At 36.3% G+C, this 20045-nt stretch overlaps 1 protein-coding gene across 2 annotated transcripts in view; it reads right to left on the bottom strand.

Annotated features, from left to right (window-relative positions):
• Positions 1 to 20045, bottom strand: part of ENPP1 (ectonucleotide pyrophosphatase/phosphodiesterase 1) — a 50011-nt gene continuing 29966 nt past the window's right edge. The window contains exons 10-25 of one of the 2 annotated variants that reach the window (XM_085575181.1): positions 19884 to 19949; positions 19504 to 19576; positions 17725 to 17833; positions 16494 to 16625; positions 14901 to 14932; positions 13484 to 13611; positions 12380 to 12449; positions 10335 to 10422; positions 9132 to 9322; positions 8613 to 8664; positions 6048 to 6202; positions 4670 to 4805; positions 3790 to 3870; positions 3286 to 3418; positions 2481 to 2637; positions 1 to 1664 (exon numbers count right to left, since the gene is read on the bottom strand). In XM_085575181.1, coding sequence (XP_085431307.1) covers positions 1497 to 1664; positions 2481 to 2637; positions 3286 to 3418; positions 3790 to 3870; positions 4670 to 4805; positions 6048 to 6202; positions 8613 to 8664; positions 9132 to 9322; positions 10335 to 10422; positions 12380 to 12449; positions 13484 to 13611; positions 14901 to 14932; positions 16494 to 16625; positions 17725 to 17833; positions 19504 to 19576; positions 19884 to 19949 — 1771 coding nt within the window. In that variant the 3' untranslated portion in view covers positions 1 to 1496. The remainder of the gene's footprint in view (positions 1665 to 2480; positions 2638 to 3285; positions 3419 to 3789; positions 3871 to 4669; positions 4806 to 6047; positions 6203 to 8612; positions 8665 to 9131; positions 9323 to 10334; positions 10423 to 12379; positions 12450 to 13483; positions 13612 to 14900; positions 14933 to 16493; positions 16626 to 17724; positions 17834 to 19503; positions 19577 to 19883; positions 19950 to 20045) is intronic. The other variant, XM_021540693.3, reaches the window with a different exon arrangement.

Genomic DNA, 20045 nt, shown 5'->3' with positions numbered 1-20045 from the left:
TACTTCTGATGGGTTTATTGGTCACAGGCAAAATTACAAAGCAGTTACACTGAATAATGCTGTCACAGTCCTATCGTAATGTGAGGTTGCTACAACACATTTAGATTTCACACAGTGAAACTACTTGAGAACAAAAAAAATTCATGCTTGTAACCTAAGATCAAGAAAATACGTTTGGTTAAAAGAAAAAATGGTCCCAGAACTTCAGCCCACTCAAACTGAAGTTAATGGAAAACCTTCCTCTGACTTCAGCAGGCTCTGAATCCAGCCTTCAACATGTCCTGGTCAAGCTATAAGGTCAAATGCCTCTCTGCTCAGTTACAGGCTCTTCATTCTTCTGACATATTTGTGCGTGATATATTTTCTCCTTTTTAAATGAGAAGACCATAAATGTGAAATTGGCTATGCCAAATTTTATACATAACAGAGCCAATTTTGGGTCATCAGCTTTAGCGAGTGGGAGAATTACAAAGGTGATAATATGTGTACTGGAAAAGGAGGGAGTTCCTACACTCCTGAGTGCCTGTAGCAGCTGTTTGTGTAGCCTGAAAGTTTCCAAGAAAGGCCATTACATGCTTCTTCAGAATTTGCATCTCTGACAGCATCTGCATTCAAAAATGGGATTTCAAAACCACAGCTGACAAGAACACCTACCAAACAGAGAAACACATCTTTACTTCAATAAAACAAAATTTTTCATCAAATCTAAGTTTAGCTTGAAGTAAGATAATTACTTCTGGGAGCTCAGACATATTCCTGACATAATTTCTTCTCATTCACAGGTGACTTGATGCATCCTACACCCACCCGTTCCAAGGATGCATGAATAACATACAAACTGTGCATATAATTCTCTGTCGGTGTTGGAGCTATCAGAGGGCAGGAACATGCCAAGTCTTCCCAGCCCACGGCACTCCTGTAGCCAAGCGTCTCTTCCTTGTGGGGGAAGGTTTTACCAGTCCTACTGACCCCAGTATAGCTTCTTGCACCATAACACTGCATTGTTTTATGACACCCAAAGCTCAGGGTGCAATTCACACTTCAAGGAAAACTGGAGTGAGAAGAGTGTTGTTGTTTAGATTTCAAGGGTCACCAAGAATGTAGTTCTTTCCCAGAACTGTATTTGCTAATTGTCTGCATTTTTAAAGTAGAATACTGATCATAAACCATGCTTTATAAAATTCTCCCTCTCCAGCGCATATCCAAGACAACATTTGTGTTCATGTCTATGACTATGATGACCAAATGGTGTTAGCATAATAACGGACATGGTTCCACCACATCCAAGTGGCTGCTGCCATCCTGTGTCACAAGCATAGTCCATCAGGAGTCCCTGAGATACAAATATGGCACCCACTCTCCTCTCTACTGGCAATTTGGTCAAGAGTTCTCAATATAAGTTCCAGCTTATTTAAAAAAAAAAAAAGTTTTGTTAATTAAAAAAAGTCTATTTACAAATCAGTTGTGACATGAATAACAACATTCCATAGGAAAAATCAGACTGTCTCAAAAGTTGGTAAATATGTTTTTAACTGTAAAATGTCTGATATTGGCTGTTTTCTGTCTTGATAGAAGCTGAGTCCAGTAATTAATTCTATATCTCTGATCCGAGCTGTATGAAACTTCATTCTCTCTTCAACCCACATGGACTCAGACTTGCCATCCTATTGGGACAGAGAAGGAAAAACAAAAAGGGGCTGTAACTTTTTTTTTTTTCTCGTGAGACGCATTTAATCTACTAAAAAAAGTCATTTTGATGTTTTATAAAGGCAGAAATCAATAATTCTTGGCAAGCATCTAACAAACAGAGTGTGCAAGGATTATACATAGTTAGAATCTTGTCTGAATAGAGTTCTTGCTGTTAGCTCCTCAAGTATACAAAACCTGTAGCTGCACCAGATGGTGATATTGGGGAATGGCAAGTTAGGTCCAGCATTTATCTACCATCAGCATGATAAAAATATTTCTGAGAGCTGTGTCTGACTCTTAATTCCTTGCTGCAGGATTGGTCTACACACTTTCCACACTTTTTTTCTGGTGTATATGGAGTGTAGTTATGTGTTTTCTCACCAAAATGCCAAGGTACCTGAACTAGAAGCAACTAGTGCTCTTCAGGAACATCTGTGTCTTCTCCTGGGAATGCATTTGGCCTTAGCACTGACCTTTTGTTATGGGTGGCTCCTCTTAGAAGCTCTTCATCCTTCTCAGCTGTTGACTGAATAGCTGCATTACAGAAGTCTCTGTATGAATCACATTGATGCTCTCTGCATACTCTGACCCCACTCTACTAGCTCTTTTCCCATTTGATCATATTCACAGACTTTGACATAAATAGAAGACAAAAAATATTGTCTTCTCTCTCAAAATGAGCATGTAGACTGTACCATTTTCACAGGCTTTAACCAGTTAATCACTGATATCCAACAAGACAAGTTCCAGCCTGACTTCAGATGTTTATGGGGGCCAAAGAGACTACTTACTGCACAGCTTTCACTGTTGTCTTCTCTGTGAGGTACAATGAAAGATAAGGCGTCTAGAGACCCTTCACACTCTAGGGGAGTTTCAGAAGTATTTTTACAGCTAGTCAGCACAATGAAGAAGTGGGTTGGAACTGGAACTTCTGAATTACCAGGGTATCTGAAATACAAAAGATCTTTCTGTAAATCCACCAAATCATACTTGCACGAAGATCAAATAAAACATTCAGCTATATTCAACTTTTTCAATTCACCTATTTTTTCCAAAGAAAGCTTAGGTCTGGAAGGAAAATTACAGATTACTATTTTTGAAAACCAAGTTTGGCTTGTAGGCGAAATAACAAGTTTGATGAGGTATAACAAATTGATTTGCCATAAAAATGTGTAAAACTCCAGAGGCGATGAAGAGTTCAGCCTGAGTCCAGGAACCTCTCTTCCTGCTAGCTTGAGCCAATTCTGCTAACTGGTGTAACCCACAACTTGTAGTAGAACACTGCCAGCTCAGGAAATATCAACCATGCCACCAGGGATAAGCCCTTGCCTTGTCCTCTCCTTGAGGCAATGGCAATGTTCTAAGTTTTCAGGCTGGTAGACATCACTCCCATGCAACAGCTTCTCTTAAACTCCACCTTCAGTTTTAGGATGACACATTTTGAAGGTGCATTTTTCTCTTCATGCTCCTTTCTGCTTTCTGAACTTACTTTTCTGCTTAAGACCTTTTGCATGTCTTTCTGAAGAAGTATAATAATTACTAACAGATCAGTATTGGAGGAAAGAAACAAAGGATTAGAATGTGAAAGGTTCTCACCTTTTCAACTTTTCTGGGGTATCATACAGCCCATCAGAGTCATAATCAAACACAGGACCACTGACTACATTGACTCCATTCCTGGCTGCAGCATATTCAGGCAGCAGATGTTGATGGAAGTAGTTCCATAACACTGAAACACAGTAGAATATAGACAGAGATGATAAGCTAGGAAAATAAATCCTACAGGTGTTTGCTGTTGACAAAGTTTGCATACAACTGGGCAGCAGCATTCACTGCACCATGTTTTGACATATCTAACCATTATAATATTTTAAATTACAATTAAGAACTGAACAGTATTCCATTACAAAACAGGATATCTCTTTTTTTCCAGGAGAAGTACCACAGTTATCCTTCTTTTTCACCAGGAATATGCATATTTTTTCTCAGCAAACCATCTCATATTCCATCTCTCCTGGGAACCAGGGGTCATTTGCACAGTTTGGAAGCCAGCACAATACCAGCAGTCTTCTATTCAACTATGGACATAAAATAAAATACCTTTAAATGCAGGATACATTGGCACAATGTTGCTGGTAAGCAAGGCATCGTAGTGAGGTTTCTTTGCATCTATCATAAAATCTGAAACAAAAAAAAGGGCAATTAATTACATGGATTTGTTACTTTAAACTTGCATTTTCATGCTTTTAGTGATCAGTGTAATAACATTGAAATGGAGCTGACCTAACTTCATTTTCCAAAACCGATGTGGGTGTAAGTGCTGACTTTCAGTACCTGCTGGATTCCACCTAAAGTAAATCATCTTAATAGCAGCAGCAATTATACTTGTCAGATATACAGTTGGCAAATTTAATGAGATTTAAAAATATCAGGACAGGCTTCTGAACTGTGGGGACAGAAATAAAATTCACGAGTGTCAGGCCAACTTTCCCTGACTGCAGAATCTAGGCTTAAATATAGGATTCTGTTGAACCTTTGCAAACTGTGTTTGAAGTGGGTGTTTAAATAACCTACTACTTGATATTCAATACAGTAGAGTCAATAAAAATACTTCCATATCAGGTCAGCAACAGTTCACAAACAATTTATCCAAGTATACAGAGTGAATTTGCATTTTACCAGCTTGCTGGACTTTACTCAATGTCTACATGTCCCTCCCAGTTTCTTCTGTGAGATGCCACTTTAGAAGCATGGTAAGTGTCAAAACTTCTGGGAAGTATTAAGTGACCTTGGACAACTCACCAACTGCTGAAGCATCTAAAATGCTTTCCTTTCCCATATGCTGAAGTGAACTGCAACAATTCAGCAATTACTGCTTCACATTCTAATTAGGTATCAAGAATACCTACAAAAGACTACACCTGCTGCATTACAATTCATGTGAATCAGACATGCTATACAATGAAGACAAAGTACTTACTTGGAGGAGCAAGAAATCCATAAGTTAGATGAGGATGATTGTTGTAAAACAAACAGGTCTGGTTATGATTCTGTGAAATACGAGCATCTTTGTGTAAACAGTTGGAGGCAGCTCCTGTAGAAGAAACCCATTTGTCCTATTGAACAAGAAGAAAGTATCATTGTGAAAGCTGACTTAAAATAATTCTCTTGGTATGAGGGACTGTAGAACTTTAAATATTTAGCTGCAGCTGCCTTTAAGAGTGTGAAGGGCTTAACTAAGATGCAAGAATTGTTCCCCTTATGTCAGTGGAAAACAAGCCCTCCGATCCACTTCATATACCTTGGAAATAAAGTGAACAGAACTGCAGCATTTTAGTCAAGTATAGCATCTTCTAAAAGAGACTCTAGAGGTCCCCATAAAAGACCTGATTTACTGACAGATAGACAGACTCACATAATTGACAGCTGGATGTGTGAGCCACTTGTTAGAGAAACTGGTTGCTTCATCCCACTACTTTCAAAACATTTAGGATCAAGTAAATCTTGCCAAAGTTTAGTTAAATTTAATTATAACAGTCATTATTTAAAACCAATGAATACCAGATAATCAAATTTAAAAGTGTTCTCTACTATCCTAATTCCTTTTAAGCATGATCTGGATTCTAAATTTTCTCTGAATGGGAAAGGCCAACTTGAAAAAACTTTCATTCATCAGATCAACTCTACTCTGAACATGTGTATCTTAAGCACAGGTTCAGGACCACAAAGACCAGCTTTTATTTCCACTGATCTCTTTTTTTTCCCCAATTAGGATTATAATCTGAGAGAAGGAACATACCAGGGCATGTACAGCTCAAGATGGTCCTTACTTTTTCAAAAGGATCTTGCCACATTGAGACTATGAAACCCACACTGAGGCCAGTTTTTAAGGACAGCACTGACAGGCTGCTGTAGCAGACCTATGCTATCAGTGCAGTCTCCTAGGGGTTTTATATCAATAGCGGTGGACTCTTCACTTCCTGATGGATCTGGAGGCAAACTGTTCCAATCTGAGAAATGCAAGAGTCAAAGCCAATCCTTATTAGCATAGCAAACCTCACATAAATTTTCATTTTATATCTTATGTGGTTCAACTTAGTTCCCTGGGAGATAATATCACAGACTCATTTCAGCTGGAAAAAGACCTCTAAGATAACTGAGTCCAGTCTTTGACTGATCATCAACTAGACCATGGCACTAAGTGCTAAATCCTATCCTTTCCTGAACACCTCTGTGGATGGTGACTCCACCACCATGGTGACTCTTACCATGAGCAGACATAAGAAGCCTTCAGGAATAACTGACACTCTAGATTTTTACTTTTCAAGGTTGCTTCTAATATTTCTTCTTATACTTACATCTCTGCCAACAGTGTACGCGCTCCACAGAGACATCCGGTAGTCCCTGCTGTACCCGCTCACGTAGCGGTAATGGTAAAGGAGGCAGTAATTATGTTTTTTCTGCAGAACCCTGGGCCGCCCATAGGGTAAATTAAGTTCCTCTGTCTTCTCAACTGCAACAGAAATAGTGCTTATTGCTTTTCAATTAATACTGGTTGTTAAGTATCCTCCTCTTTTATACACCTAAGGCTGCCTTAATTTTCAATTGCCGAGCAAATAGAAGTCACAGGAATGGGACAAAAAAAATTCATCATTATATCAAGGGCATAGTTTCTATACTAGATAATAAATTAAGTCTTGAAGCCAGTAAAAAGAAATTATTTAAACTTATACTACAAAATTTATACAAATGTAGCTTATGTACAAATGTACCTTATATTCGAACCAAAACCTTTTGCCTCTAGAAACAGGAGATAAATTTAAGTTGGAAAGTTAAAGTCTTTGTTTACTTTGTGTTTCAATTTAAAAATGTAGGATCTGCTTTTATGTAACATTTATATGTGAGAGAAACCAATCTGGTGATTTGAAATTACTATTTCAGTAGAAACCACGTAGTTGTATGTAAAAATGCATTTAAAATACTAAGCAACACAGAGATCTAAATAAACAATACAATGAAGTATTGGACTGGATTTTCAGCTGTGCAAGGACTCACTACTTTGCCTTTGAAAATTCAAGTATTTTCAATCATTACATGACTAAAATTATAAAGAAGGTGTCAAAGTATATCTTCCATTAAATACATCCCTACCATCCACAAATAATTATACAGTTTTAAGGCAAATGTATTAAATTAGGAAAGAAATTGAGCAATGAATTTGCAGGGCTTTTTCTACAGTAATTCCACAGCATGAAAGAAAAGTGAAGATTACGACAGTTATTTCTTCACCCATAAGGGAAAAACAATTCATATTTTTTTACAGAAGTAAAGATGCAGTTACAATTTTTTGTCCTTACAGACTGTCAAGTTATGACAATCAATGAGAGAACATGCAAACTGAAGTAACTAATGAACTGTATACAGTCTTAAGGCACTTCTGGGCTGGTTACTATAATAATTTCATCTGTGAAATGCTTTAATATGTAATTAGTTCTTAATCAATACAATTAATAATGAAATTATTACTGTTAAAACAGTGCTATGCCAGGTCTCACTGATAATTCAAGACAAAATCCTACTGCTTCAAAAATGTAGGTTTAGAGCTTTAAGTTCCTATTTCTACAAAAGAGAACTGAAATATGCTATTGTGTCTGGCCTTGTCAAATTTCTTCAAAGCCAGGTTAAGCAAAGCCCTCAGGAATACTCAGAGTCTGTTTCAGCAAAACCCCTGGCCCACTTTGGAGAAAACACATCATGTCATTCTAAGTGGATTTGATTTTGCTGCTTTCATGAGCATTACAATACTGGAAGACTTTAAAAGGGTTCTGGGACATGTTTTAAAATTATGACCTGTCATTAGTGGAAAAGATTCAAGAAAGCTCTATCCACTCTTTGTTTCAGGACAAACTACACAAATCAACAGAAGCCTTGAATTAGCTCTGGATAAGCAGCAAACACTGGACCCTGCCAGTAACTGGCATTTATGTCCAGTTCTTAACAATAGTGAGCTATAGAGGGGTGTTGCCAAACGTAGCTTATTTGCATAAAATCCCTGAGGTTTCATGGATACACACACACACATACACACCGCAAGGTCTCTATCAGCCTATTCCTGACACCCTAATCTTCTTGATATCATCCATTAAGGCATTAACATCTGGGACTAGGTTCCATTTTGCCTTACAGTTTTCAAAATTTACTTTACTATTTTTACCTGTTTCCTGCTCAAAATAGTTTCTTTTTTTTTATGACTCATGAGCACATCTACAGCCTTGCAAACTGTAGCTTAAACATGGCACATGCATGTCCAATGAATGGAAATAAAGTATAAGTAAAAGAAGTAACAACTCAAGGCCACATAACAAACATGTAAAATACTCTTCATGCCTCACTAAAAGTATGCTGCCATTATGGGTATCATTATTTGTATTGATTTGTTATCAGGTATGTCCCCATACAACACTCTTGCTTCCCATTCTGGAATGCTCATTACTTCAGTACTAGAGAAGTCAAAAGTAACAGATAACACATATGCCATAAAGACACACGTATAAGGATACACATTTACCTGAGAACAAATGGTTCAGGAAGACTGTATTCAAAAACATGAGAATCATAGAATGGTATGGGCTGTAAGAGACCAAAAAGACTATCTAGTTTCAACCACCCTGTCAAGAGCAGAGACATCTTCCACTAGACCAGGTTGTTCAAAGCTCCATCCAACCTAGCCTTTAACACTTCCAGGGGCGAGGCATCCACAAATTCTCCAGGCAGGACTATAGCTCCAGCAAGTATTGAAAAGAATTTTCCACATCATTTACTTGAGAGTTGTTCAGAAGTTTAAAAACATAACATGTTTGATGACTAACAATTTGTTGTTGTTGTTAGCTTTTTAATTTTATATAATTATCTGAAATTCTTACCTTCTATTTCAGTAAGATTTAAACGTTGATGAAAATCCCTTATTGGCAAGCCCTATAATTATAAAAGAAAAGCAGTGAGATACTACAAAGCACCTTATGAGTCGGTACCACACTTAAATGTAACTTCTGTCTTGCAAGTTATGTATACACAGAACTCACTGACATGTACTGGAGAGGAACTACAGGGGATTTCCAGTAACAAATTGGTTTTGCCACAAGCAAGTCTACAGGCTTGAAAATCACAGCCCAAACACAATATTCACAGAACAACATAACTGAGGCAAGCCAAGAACTGAATGCTTTCCCCATCAAGCTTCTGTGAGGTTTTTCCAGGCTCTTCATTGATTAATGTAACTTAACATAAGCAATCTGCAAAAAATTAATACACAAATACAGGATAGCACTCACTAACCTCAAGTAAGAGTTGATTTTGAAACCAATAGTAAGGAACTGTAAAACTATCTGGAGAATGCAAAGTTTCACTTTTTAAATACAGCACAGACTTCTGCCTCCACTAACCATTTCAGTGCTTACCCCTGCCCTGCAGGAGCAGCCAAGGCTCACTGAAAAGGCTCTTTCTCCCACCACAGAGCATGCAGAAGGATGACTTGTTTCTTTGGGATGGTGGGGGGTGTAAACAGGGTGCTTTAATAGATGGTTGAGGCGTCCATGAGTTCCATTGTTTGGGGCTGGCTTCACACCAAGCAAATCTATGAAAGAATTTAAGTGATATCATCAGGGGGAGAAAGATTGTAATACGCAGCTGTTTATATTGTGCTTACAAGTATGGATGAGTCAAAGCTTCCCTGCTTGCTGCTCATAACACCCAAAAAGAAAAGCAATGTAACCTCTTTAAAAGGGACCATACAGGTTCTTAGCTGGTGTCCAATATGGTACCAGTCTTCATGTAAGGTTGAGCATGTCATGTGAATACAGCCACCAACCTCAAGCATTGTACTCAAGTATTTTCTGGATCAAAATCTTTAGTATGCTTTTCTTCTCACGACTCCCAGGATGAAATATGGGGAATTGGTGGAGTTGTACATTCACTACCTCTCCATTTCTCTCAAAAAAATTATCAACACCTGATGACAATTTTTTAACATGCTGTGTCATTCGCATTATGCCCACACAAGATATGCATCATCTAAGATTAATGTAATTTTAAAGAAAATACAGTTACATTATATTAAGCCAAAATTTTATTTAGAAGCAGTATAGGTTCTAACCAGAGAGGGAAGTAGGCAGGAAACAATGGAAAACAGGTGAGGACCTCAAGGGGAATAAATAAGTAGAAAGTGCTCTAGTGACAGACTTTTAGAGAAACCAGGAAATACAGAATGAAGAACAGACACAGGAATAAGGAGTCACAGTAACATTGTGATTGAAAGAGGAGGGAAAAGAAGCTTCCTTTCATGATGGTAGAGAGATTGTGAAGTAGCCATTTTTAGTAGTGGTTGGTCAAAGCACCACCAGCTCTGGAAAAGCCAGAGCTTTTCCAGCGTAACCAGTGAAAAAGAGATATACAAGGTAGCCAGACCAGTAGATCCTAGTCATTTAGAGATGACTAGTTAAAACAGAAAAACTGATGTGTGATAATCAGCAGCAACTCTTAAGGATGAGTTTGTGAGGACATTTAACAATTTGTTATTAGAAGATTTACAATGCCCAAAAGACATTATATTTTACTGAACAAAACTGACCCCCACCCATTGTACTTACCACACATTAAATTATATACTTCAATGTTTTCAAATGGATCAACTTGAGTACCAAACTTGAATCCTGGTCCAAAACCAATAAAGATAGCCTAGGATTTACAGAGAAAAATATAGTGGAATTCTGTTTAAGACAAATTGAAATTAAAATTATCTTTATACTCAGAGAGCATTTTCTCCCAAGAACTTAATCTTGGAATCTTTATCTTTTTGCCAACATAGTATGTATCAAGTCAAAAGCATATGTTGTTCTTAAAAAAAAAAGTAGATGTATAAGAATAATTTTTAAAAGTAGTAGAAGAGTACTAGGAAACCCAATTCTGCCTCATTGTTGCTTTTAGCCATTTATGACGTCTGCTTTTGAAGAAATTAAAATGTATTTTCTTAAATGCTTTAAAATATTTAATGGAAATGTTGATCCAAAGTAACCATCACATATCACATCATGTAAACAATTTGGAAGCTTTTAACTTGGGGCTATAAAACCATCTGTTGGTAGCTGTGCTTTAAGTGGTTTAGGCAATGGTAGGATCGTAGGCTTCCACGTCTGGTTTGCAGCTGTTCTTCCTTCCTGCACCACTTCCCGAGCTGTGCTGGACCTGATCCAGGAATGTTGCCAGCTCAAAAATCTTTCTTTTTTTTTTTTTTTTTTTTTTTCCTTGCTAGCTCTTTTCCTTCTGGTTCAATTCCCCAACCTACTTGACACTGCAGCCACACAAATGTTACATCTGCATACTGCAGGGTTTGCTGCATGAACAAAGAGGCAAGGGCAACAAATGCTTAAGCTCAGCTGCTGCCGAAAACATTGTTTTAAAACTTCTGTTTAAAACTTCAGCTTATTTTTAATGAGGATAAACACATTGCACACATCTGTGGAATATAGATACTGAATGAGTGATGGATATTTTACACTGTATAGCACGTCCCTCAAAAAAATCTCCAACCTCTTTGCAAACAATGCAATTGTCTCAGAATTCATAGCTGTGTGGTAAAAAACAGAGGCTAAAACTCAACTCTTAACTCCCTTTTTTGAGATTAAAGCATAACACAGGGCATTATTTTGCAACTGTTGATACTAGAATCTGCAGGCTAGTAATGTACTCAACCAGCCTAATTTGAACCAGATGAGGCAGGGACACACTAGCTCCTTTCTGTTGGTTTTGGTTACAGAGTATGAAATACTGTTATGCTGCTATAATGATAGCCACAGAAAGGATAAATTATATCTGGTTTAAGACTTGTTAGGGGTGCTATGAACTGACAATTCCAAGTGTGGCAAAAAAGTTTGAATAGAGTCAATCTACTGAAAAAATTTACACAGTCAAACTGCAGCAGAGAGAAATGGAACACATTTGGCATCACATGGCTTGCTGATTGCAACTCAGTACTAGAAACACTATCAACAGGTTTTCCATTGTCAAATCAAGGAAGAAATATAAGCCTGGAAGGGTAAATTGATACAAAATAAGACTTTTTAAAAAAACAGTTTGATGCCAACATTATATAATTCTAGAACACATGAAAAAGAAAAAGCTTTTAAGAGACAAGATTATTGAAAACAAGTTTTCTGAGAAGACCTACAAAGTCCACGTAATACACATATTTCTCTTTATAAAAGTGTTTACACATATTCATTGCAATATTCCAAGTACCTCACAAAGGTTTGTGGATTTTAATTCTGAAAACAGCTTTTTGAAATCAAGACTATTTGCCTTCATTTTATTGAGAGCAGAAACTAAGACAGAGGATAGGTTAAGTGACTTCCCCAATTTAGACGAAACCGAGGATCTGATTTCATGTTTCCCTGAGATCTCTTCCCATTTCTCATTAAAGAGAAGTTCAAGACTCTCTTTATTTTTGTGGGTTATCCAGCACATCACAATATCAGTCCCATAAATGTTTTATTTCTTTAACTGCAGATGAAATAATACCACTGATGTTAAATCAATCTAACAAACAAACAAACAAAAAAACCTCCATAGCCAGCCAATACAGTATTTGGAAATAGAAGGAAGTAAAAACAAGAGCAAACATAAGCTTAAACCTCACCTGCATATTGGGGAAGTGATTGTCTGAGCCATGGAATCCACCTTTGCAGTTTTTAATCTCAAGTGGTTTTCTATTAAAAAAACACAGTTTATATAACTCACAAATCACATCTGCATAAAGTACATTCAGTGATGACATATTTACTTCTCTGTTTAAAGACACTTAAAGGATTGTCCATAGGGAATGAGAAGTCTAGTGCTTGGGAGGAGAAAGCCTTTAAAATCAGAATGGTAATTTTTTCTGCAAATGTTATCCCTTTGGAATTTTCATGTGTCTATCAGTCATTTAAAGTCAAAGCACATGACATATGAAAAAAAATTTCATTTCAGAATAACAGATTTTTCAGTTCACTGTCATTTGAGTAACAACTTCACAGTACTTTATGTAAGTATATTCTCAATATTAAAAAAATAAACACTAATCTAATTTTGACCATTTAGATGGGAATTTTACAGTCTAATAAAAACAACCAACCAACCTGTGCTAGGTCCATACACACTATGTAAACACACAGTTCTGTTAACCCAAACCTCATTTGCACAACTTGCACATGTCTATGACATTGTTACACAACAGGACTTACTGAAGAATTGCACTGAAAAACTCTTCCATGATGGAAGCCCTGAAGTATCACAGAGGTGTTCAAAATTAATACCATTGCAACAGATACCACTGTTCTGCAACTTGTAAATTATTTAATAAAAACACACAAAGTAATTAACTACCATGGACTCAGTAAGTTCAATGACTGACAAGACTGATTTAACCTACAAATTATTTACCTGCTCTTTCATGGACTCATTTGGGAAATTCCTACAGCATGGCAAGATGTCCTCAAGTATCTCAGAGTGAGTGCCTTAATTTCTAACCTGCCACTACCTACATAGCCAGCAGGGAGAATATCAATAGCTGCCAGTTTAGAATTAACCCACCCCAGGCCACCAAAACCTGCAGAAAAAAGCATGCATTGTTCCTTTGCAGTGTCCCTTTGCTACGACAAACAGGAATATCGCACTCTAACAGCTATAACTGAACTCTAAGCACTTGGAACAGAAAACAGTAAATGATGTGTTATACAGTTGGGTACTGAGAACTGAAACTTACCGAGCAAGCTGCCATTGGGAGTCTAAATAAAAGTGCAGCGGTTCAATTCGGTCATTATAGGAATAATGGAAACGCTTGGGAAGCAGCTGTTTCATATAAGCTTTGAAAGGCTGGTTTGGTTTTATGCACTGAAATGTTTAAATTAAAACAAAAGGAAATTTTGGTGAAATGCATATTTTATGTCACGCACAGTTCTTATAAAGCACATCAATTGCAAATGGTCTGCAATAACTTCCCCTAAGAACAATGTAACTCCACTGGGTTTGGAGCCATAAGATCTGAGACATGTGAATGAATACTTAAATCACAAATAGTGACTGGATTTGGATTCAATAGTTATTAGAAGATATTTAATACTGCATTATGGACAAAACTTGCTTTTTTTTTTTCCCTTACAGCCTACAGTTCTATAGAACCAAATCATACTGCATAGAATTAATAAAGAATTACACTAGGACATGAACATCATGGTACTTTCAAAAGTGATATGAGATTGTCCAGTGCAAAAAGTCTACAGCTCTGTAATAGAGAAGGTAACAAACATTTAAGGATTTTAGACTGATCACACAGGGACAAATAAACTTTTTTATGAACCAAGATCCATTAATGATTTTAAAAATAAAAAATATACCCACAAAACAAAATCTCTACTAATATTGGAACTTTTGACTACTGAAGTCATCTGTACAAACAACATTGTTCTCACCAACAGCAGTGTCTGTACAAATGAGAGGCAAACAGACAACGGTACAGGGATGAGAACAGAAGCCAGGAATGGAGCAAAAAAGCAAATTCATTACACTGCATACCCTGATACCCTCCCCAAAAAATTCAATATCCTCTCTCAAAGCTGTTTATCAAAAAGGTACAAGCAAGAAAATCCTGTGTGTATCCTAGCAATAGAACTGAGCTTTACACTGATGTGGCCCTCAGCTAGTATGATCCAGATACACAAGTTCTCCAGTTGGAATAAACACACAATATAGTGAAATGAAGACAAAGCTTTAGTTAATGCAAACTCAATAGCCATATGTCACCTTATTCAAATTTCATCTTCCCCTGTGTGGAACTAGTTTTGTTGTTCTTGTTGTTGTTGTTGTTTTGTTGTTGTTGTTGTTGTTGTTGTTGTTGTTGTTGTTGTTAAGCAAAGGTCACACGTAAAATCAATTAGGTTGAAAAAGACCTCTGAGATCACTGAGTACAACTACAACTGAATATCACTTTGTCAACCGGAAAAAATTCTTCCAGATGTTCAACCTAAACCTCCCCTGGTGCAGTATAAGATTATGTCCCCTCATCCTGTCACTGAATCAAAGTACACATAGTCTGTAAGTTGCCCAGCAAACAGCTAATGCTATAAAATACCTGTAAATGTCAGCAGAAATTAAGCTAGAGCAACAGATAAGACATCACTTACCGTGAGGTTTCTGACAATGCCTTCATAATTAACTGGAAGAATCATATGTAAGTATTAGTCACCTAAGTTTAAAAAGATCAGATGTAAAATGAAAATATACCCACCACGTAATAAAAATTATAAGTTTCAGTAAATTTCTGGGTGTAAGAAATTATTTTTCCAGATTGAAAACCATATAGAGCAAGGTTATCCTAAAACTGTCAAGCTATTGCTTTTATAAAATTTTAGTTCAGCCTCTCTTCCGCTTGATTACTTATTTACAGCTTTAAATTTAAACTATATTAGTTAAACTTCAGTTAATTTTATTAGTAAAAAGTTAACTATACTTACATTTAAACTATATTAGCCACAGTTAGAAAAATAATTGAAGAGCAAGTTTTCAGAAAAAAAATAACTAAATGCTGTGTTAATCAAGGTGAATTTTTCTTTGCTAACAAGCCTCTAAAGAAAAGACACAAATGCAACTACCAGGACAGCAGTGTTGTTTAGCAAATAGAAAGCCAAGCACCAGCTGGCTAAGCTTCAGATGCTTAGGCTCAAGCTAAAAGGGACCATTACATCATGTAGTTTGACATTTTGTGTAACACAGGCCCACTACATTTCACAGTTCCTCTGTCCTGACTCTGATATCCAATACTTGACTCAAGCACCTAAAGGATTACCCCAGCAAGAGAACCATTCATAATTCCTGCACAGATACACACCGTGCTACACAGACAGCTATGCTATTTCATTGTAACAGTGCACACATTCAAAGGAGGAGATGCGCCACTTCTCTTCCAGAACTTCTCCAGGGAGAACCTGAAACTGCATTTGACTCCCATGTTCTCCAAGTAAACATTTAAAACAGTTTAGAATAGCATCAAGAAGTGAAGTAAAGTTACTGGGGTTGAGGTACAAGTTTTAAAGGGCATTGAGAACAATAATCTCAACAGAAAAAAATTCCAACCCACCCAAAAAATACTATGAAATATGAAGAAAGGTCCTGCAGTCAATATTAAAAAGTACCAAAAATTTTGGGGATTAAATATTTGCCTAAAATAAGACTGCTTAACAAATCAGAATATAAAATTTTTAAGTATTCATTGATTCTTACTCAGTTTTATTATTAATGTTTACTTGCAGTTTACTCAATTCCTGTCAAGTCATTAGGCCAGTTTTTTATAAGAAACATAATACTCAAAAAGATATTAATGATAGTAACAATTTATACAAACTTAATAAATTAGGAAATGAGGTGAGACACGAAGGGAGGATTTTTGGGTTGTCTTATGCACAGGTGATGTTATGTGAAGGGATGCCATTTACAAGGCAGGAGGCATTTGCTGTTGGCAACTCTGAGGCAGCCCATAACATGTTTCTATGTATTTGAATGTGGGATTCAAATATTCTTTCAGACTCGGAAGTCTGCAAATGCTCTTTAAAAACACAAGTGCACACAATACTCGGTATTTCCTCTTCATCATTGTCCAGGTTGTCCCCAGTTAGAATTCACTCAAGTTTACTAATGCAATATGTGGATCATAAGTTTGTATTTGAAAAGAACAAAAACATATTAACCCAATAACAAAAGTTAGTTTAGCAACTACATACAAGAGAAATACTCATCTGGAACATTATTTGGTCTTAGGCGAGCTGCAGGACCAGGTACAAGTATGAAATCTTGAACATTGTCCAGATAGCTGTTCAGATATGCTGTTTTTCTGCAGCTCCCTACTTCCATCCCTGTAAAAGGAAATACATTTTCTTTTAAAGTGGGAATATTAGTGTAGAGTCACCTTGCTAAGGAGACATGTAACTTTAGTAGTAGAAGTCAGAAATGTAATTTCTCTGGTCTTTTTATCAGCAATCCCAAAGCATCTGACCCAAGAAGACCACAATACTCATGTATAGAAGATAAAAACCCAAGCACAGATAAACACTATCAGCCAATTCTGCATTGAGACAGACTCTCCAATTTCATAAATAGACAAACTTTCTTCTTTAAAGGGAAAAGAACTCTTAACAGCCTAAGAACAGTAGTAATGGTCAGACCAAATATTAATTCAGCCCAGTATCTGACCTAATAATGTTCAGTACATATCTAAAGAAATAACCAATAAGCACAGAATTATTGACTGGTCTTTCTCCCAGGAGTTTATTGCATTTAAACTCCTACTTCACATAATTCCCCTCAGGTTTACCCTCCATTAATGTCATAATTTTTATAAGCCTGGCTTGCATCATTCCCTGTGGCAATGAGTTTTGCAAGTCAATTTTGTGCTGCATGAAAGTCTGTTTATAGTTCATTTGTCAAGAAAAGAAGTAGAAAAAACTACTTAAATACATAACTTACAGAAATAATTCCAGATATACAGAAAAGCTAGAAAAATAAATCCAAGTTTTCATATTCACAGCCTTCAAAAAACATATAAGGGAACTGATAATGGAAAGGAAGCTATGCTTTGTATTTTAGTTCCTCAGCAGATTGTAAACTGTTGCTGTGAAGTGTAGATAAAAGATAGAAGAAAATTAAATATATTTTTTTACAGTTCACATTTTTTATTCTACTTCTTTTATCATCTGGTAATAGTCACAAAAGGAATAAGAAATAAAATATGAAAATTATTTAATTCCTCTCTTGTTTTCCACTTCTTTACCCCTCATAAAATAGTCTGACTATCTCTCACAGTGATTATATTTCATATCATCTTGATAATATGAAACATATTTTATAGGTATTACTTGCTTTGTTAACCTTGCCAGAAACATAAAAGTATAAATTCAGAATATTATTTTATATAGGTCTTTAAAGTTCTGATATATTTTATAAAATCAAATTTACCATGATCTGATATAAAAATAATGTTCAGGCATTTATGCAAGTTCATTTGCTTTAGACCATCCATCAGCATCCCTACTATTTTGTCCACTCTCTGTAATGCCATGATGACCTGCAGGACAAAAACAGAAATGCAAAGTAAGTGTTACAAACACTGTTAAATATGTCTAAATAAAAATGAGAGCCTGCAGACTGCATATCACCTACACTGTTCCAAGTTACCTCCACCTACAGAAGATTTGCTATATCTACACTATACAGCACTTAGCCCAATTTTTTTTCTGCATACTGCACCATGACACGGCTACTCATTTTTATGTGTTATTTCAGTTGCAGCTGCTTTTAACAAAAGGAAAAAAAAAATCAAAAAAAAGCATCAAACAAAAAAAATCTCACAGATTATAACCAGTGATGGTGGTTTTAAAGTATGAAATTGAGTATGCTTGTTGCATTGTGCTTGGGCACAACCAAGGACAGCTGGAAATGACAAAGGATGTAGATACTGCTGTGCTGGATAGAACAGAGGAAGTCAAGCCTGCATACCCTTCCACAAAATTCCTGTTGGGAATTGGAGAAAACAGTCATTGAAATTGTGCTCTGAGACTAATATCCAGTCAAACTACTTTAAAGTAACTGAAAAAGCCAAACAATGTCTAGCACTGCTTGTCATCAGGGGTCTGGGGCCCTAGCTCTCTTGCAGAGGTAGAGCACTGGAGCTACTTTTGAATATTTGCTAGGTCAAAAAAAGTATTTTCCAATGAAGTAATTCTGTCACCTCACTGAACTGCTAGTACAAGCTGTCCTGCTTTGTATCAACAAAGAAGAGGTGCTCCTGCAGAGACTATATGCAAATCTGCAGAGTCTTTCTCACCAGAGCATTCCAGGCATACAGAACTTCAGTTCCACTCATTAAAGAAAAAGATAACCAATTTAATCAAGTTCCCTATACTGCAGTTACAATTATGTCTGCTACTTCTTTACATGAATAGCAACTACTCACAGCTGAAAAGGCAAGAGCCCTTTTATTCTTATCACCACTGAACCTAAATACCTACTTAGGATGCCTAAACTACCTGACTGTTAAAGATGGGAGAATTTTACAAAGATCCTGAATTTCCAAGAACTTTTTGCTTTGAATTTTTCACTTTGGTATTTTAAAACGCAAAGCTATTTGGTACTTTTTAAGACAATAGGAGTCTCAAAGACTTCTTATGTAATAAATCACAGACTGTGATGAGGCCAATGTTCCTTCTATCTGTCTCATTCTGAGAAGGCCTAAATTATAACTGCAGGGAAATAAAGCCAAAAATCCACCTAACTTTAGCACAGAGACTGGGGGAAAAGAATGACAATTGTAACATGAATACTTAACCACCACAACTTGGATATTGTTACGCAAACCTCTGTTGTTGCTAAATTAAAATGATACAAATTTTCTGTTCCCATTCCTCTCCCCTGCTAAAAATCAACATGAACCACTAGTAAGTAGGAGCAGATAAAAGAACATACAAGACATACCCAAACACACTGGTAAATTTAAAAGTTATTGAAATAAAGAAAATAAAAATTAGGCTTACTAAGTAGGGTATTATAAGCTTTATATCAATGTTAATCATGGATGGACTGTCTATTCACTTTTTTTTTTTTTCCTAAAAAGCATACTTCAGATGATCTCAGTTAACCTAACATGAATTATGGAACTTAGAGAGTTAGAGCAATAGAGCAAAGCATCAAACAAAAAAAAAAAAAAAAAAAAAAAAAAGAAACTACAAAACTACTTACTCCACTGCTTACTGGTCCAAACTTATGGCCCGAGGAATCTGGTTCTTCTAAATACAGAGTGTAAAAGTGTGGTCTATATCAAACAGTACCAAAAATGTAATATTTTACATACATGTTGAGACAGTTTGAAGAGATTATATTTCAACAGTGGAGATCACATATTGGAAACAATGCTGTCATTCAGAGGACGAATACATTAAACTGAGACATGCAACTGAATTTAAAAAGTTTTCAGTCATAGAAACATGTTTGCACTAAATAACATTTCAACATTGTTAGAATAAAGCCTAAGACATTGTTTAAAACAGGAATTGTGTTTACAAAGTACTACATTGCAATACCACTCAAACAGGAGCTCACACTGACAAATGTGTACCTACCTTTCATCTTCAGGTAGCTGCAGCCAGCGAAGGACAGTCACCACTCTTTCTTCAAAGGGGATTGAGCTGCATCAAAATAATACAACCATGTGTTTCTAAAGAGCTAAATCTTTTAGCCATACATTACCAAGAAATCACTGTATATTAGCAGAAAAAAGAAAT

This window comes from Lonchura striata, chromosome 3, assembly GCF_050655825.1.
Source record: "Lonchura striata isolate lonStrDom1 chromosome 3, ASM5065582v1, whole genome shotgun sequence".
NCBI classification, from domain to species: domain Eukaryota; kingdom Metazoa; phylum Chordata; class Aves; order Passeriformes; family Estrildidae; genus Lonchura; species Lonchura striata.
The sequence above is the reverse complement of the archived record's forward strand: the minus strand, read 5'-3'. Positions and strand labels throughout refer to the sequence as shown.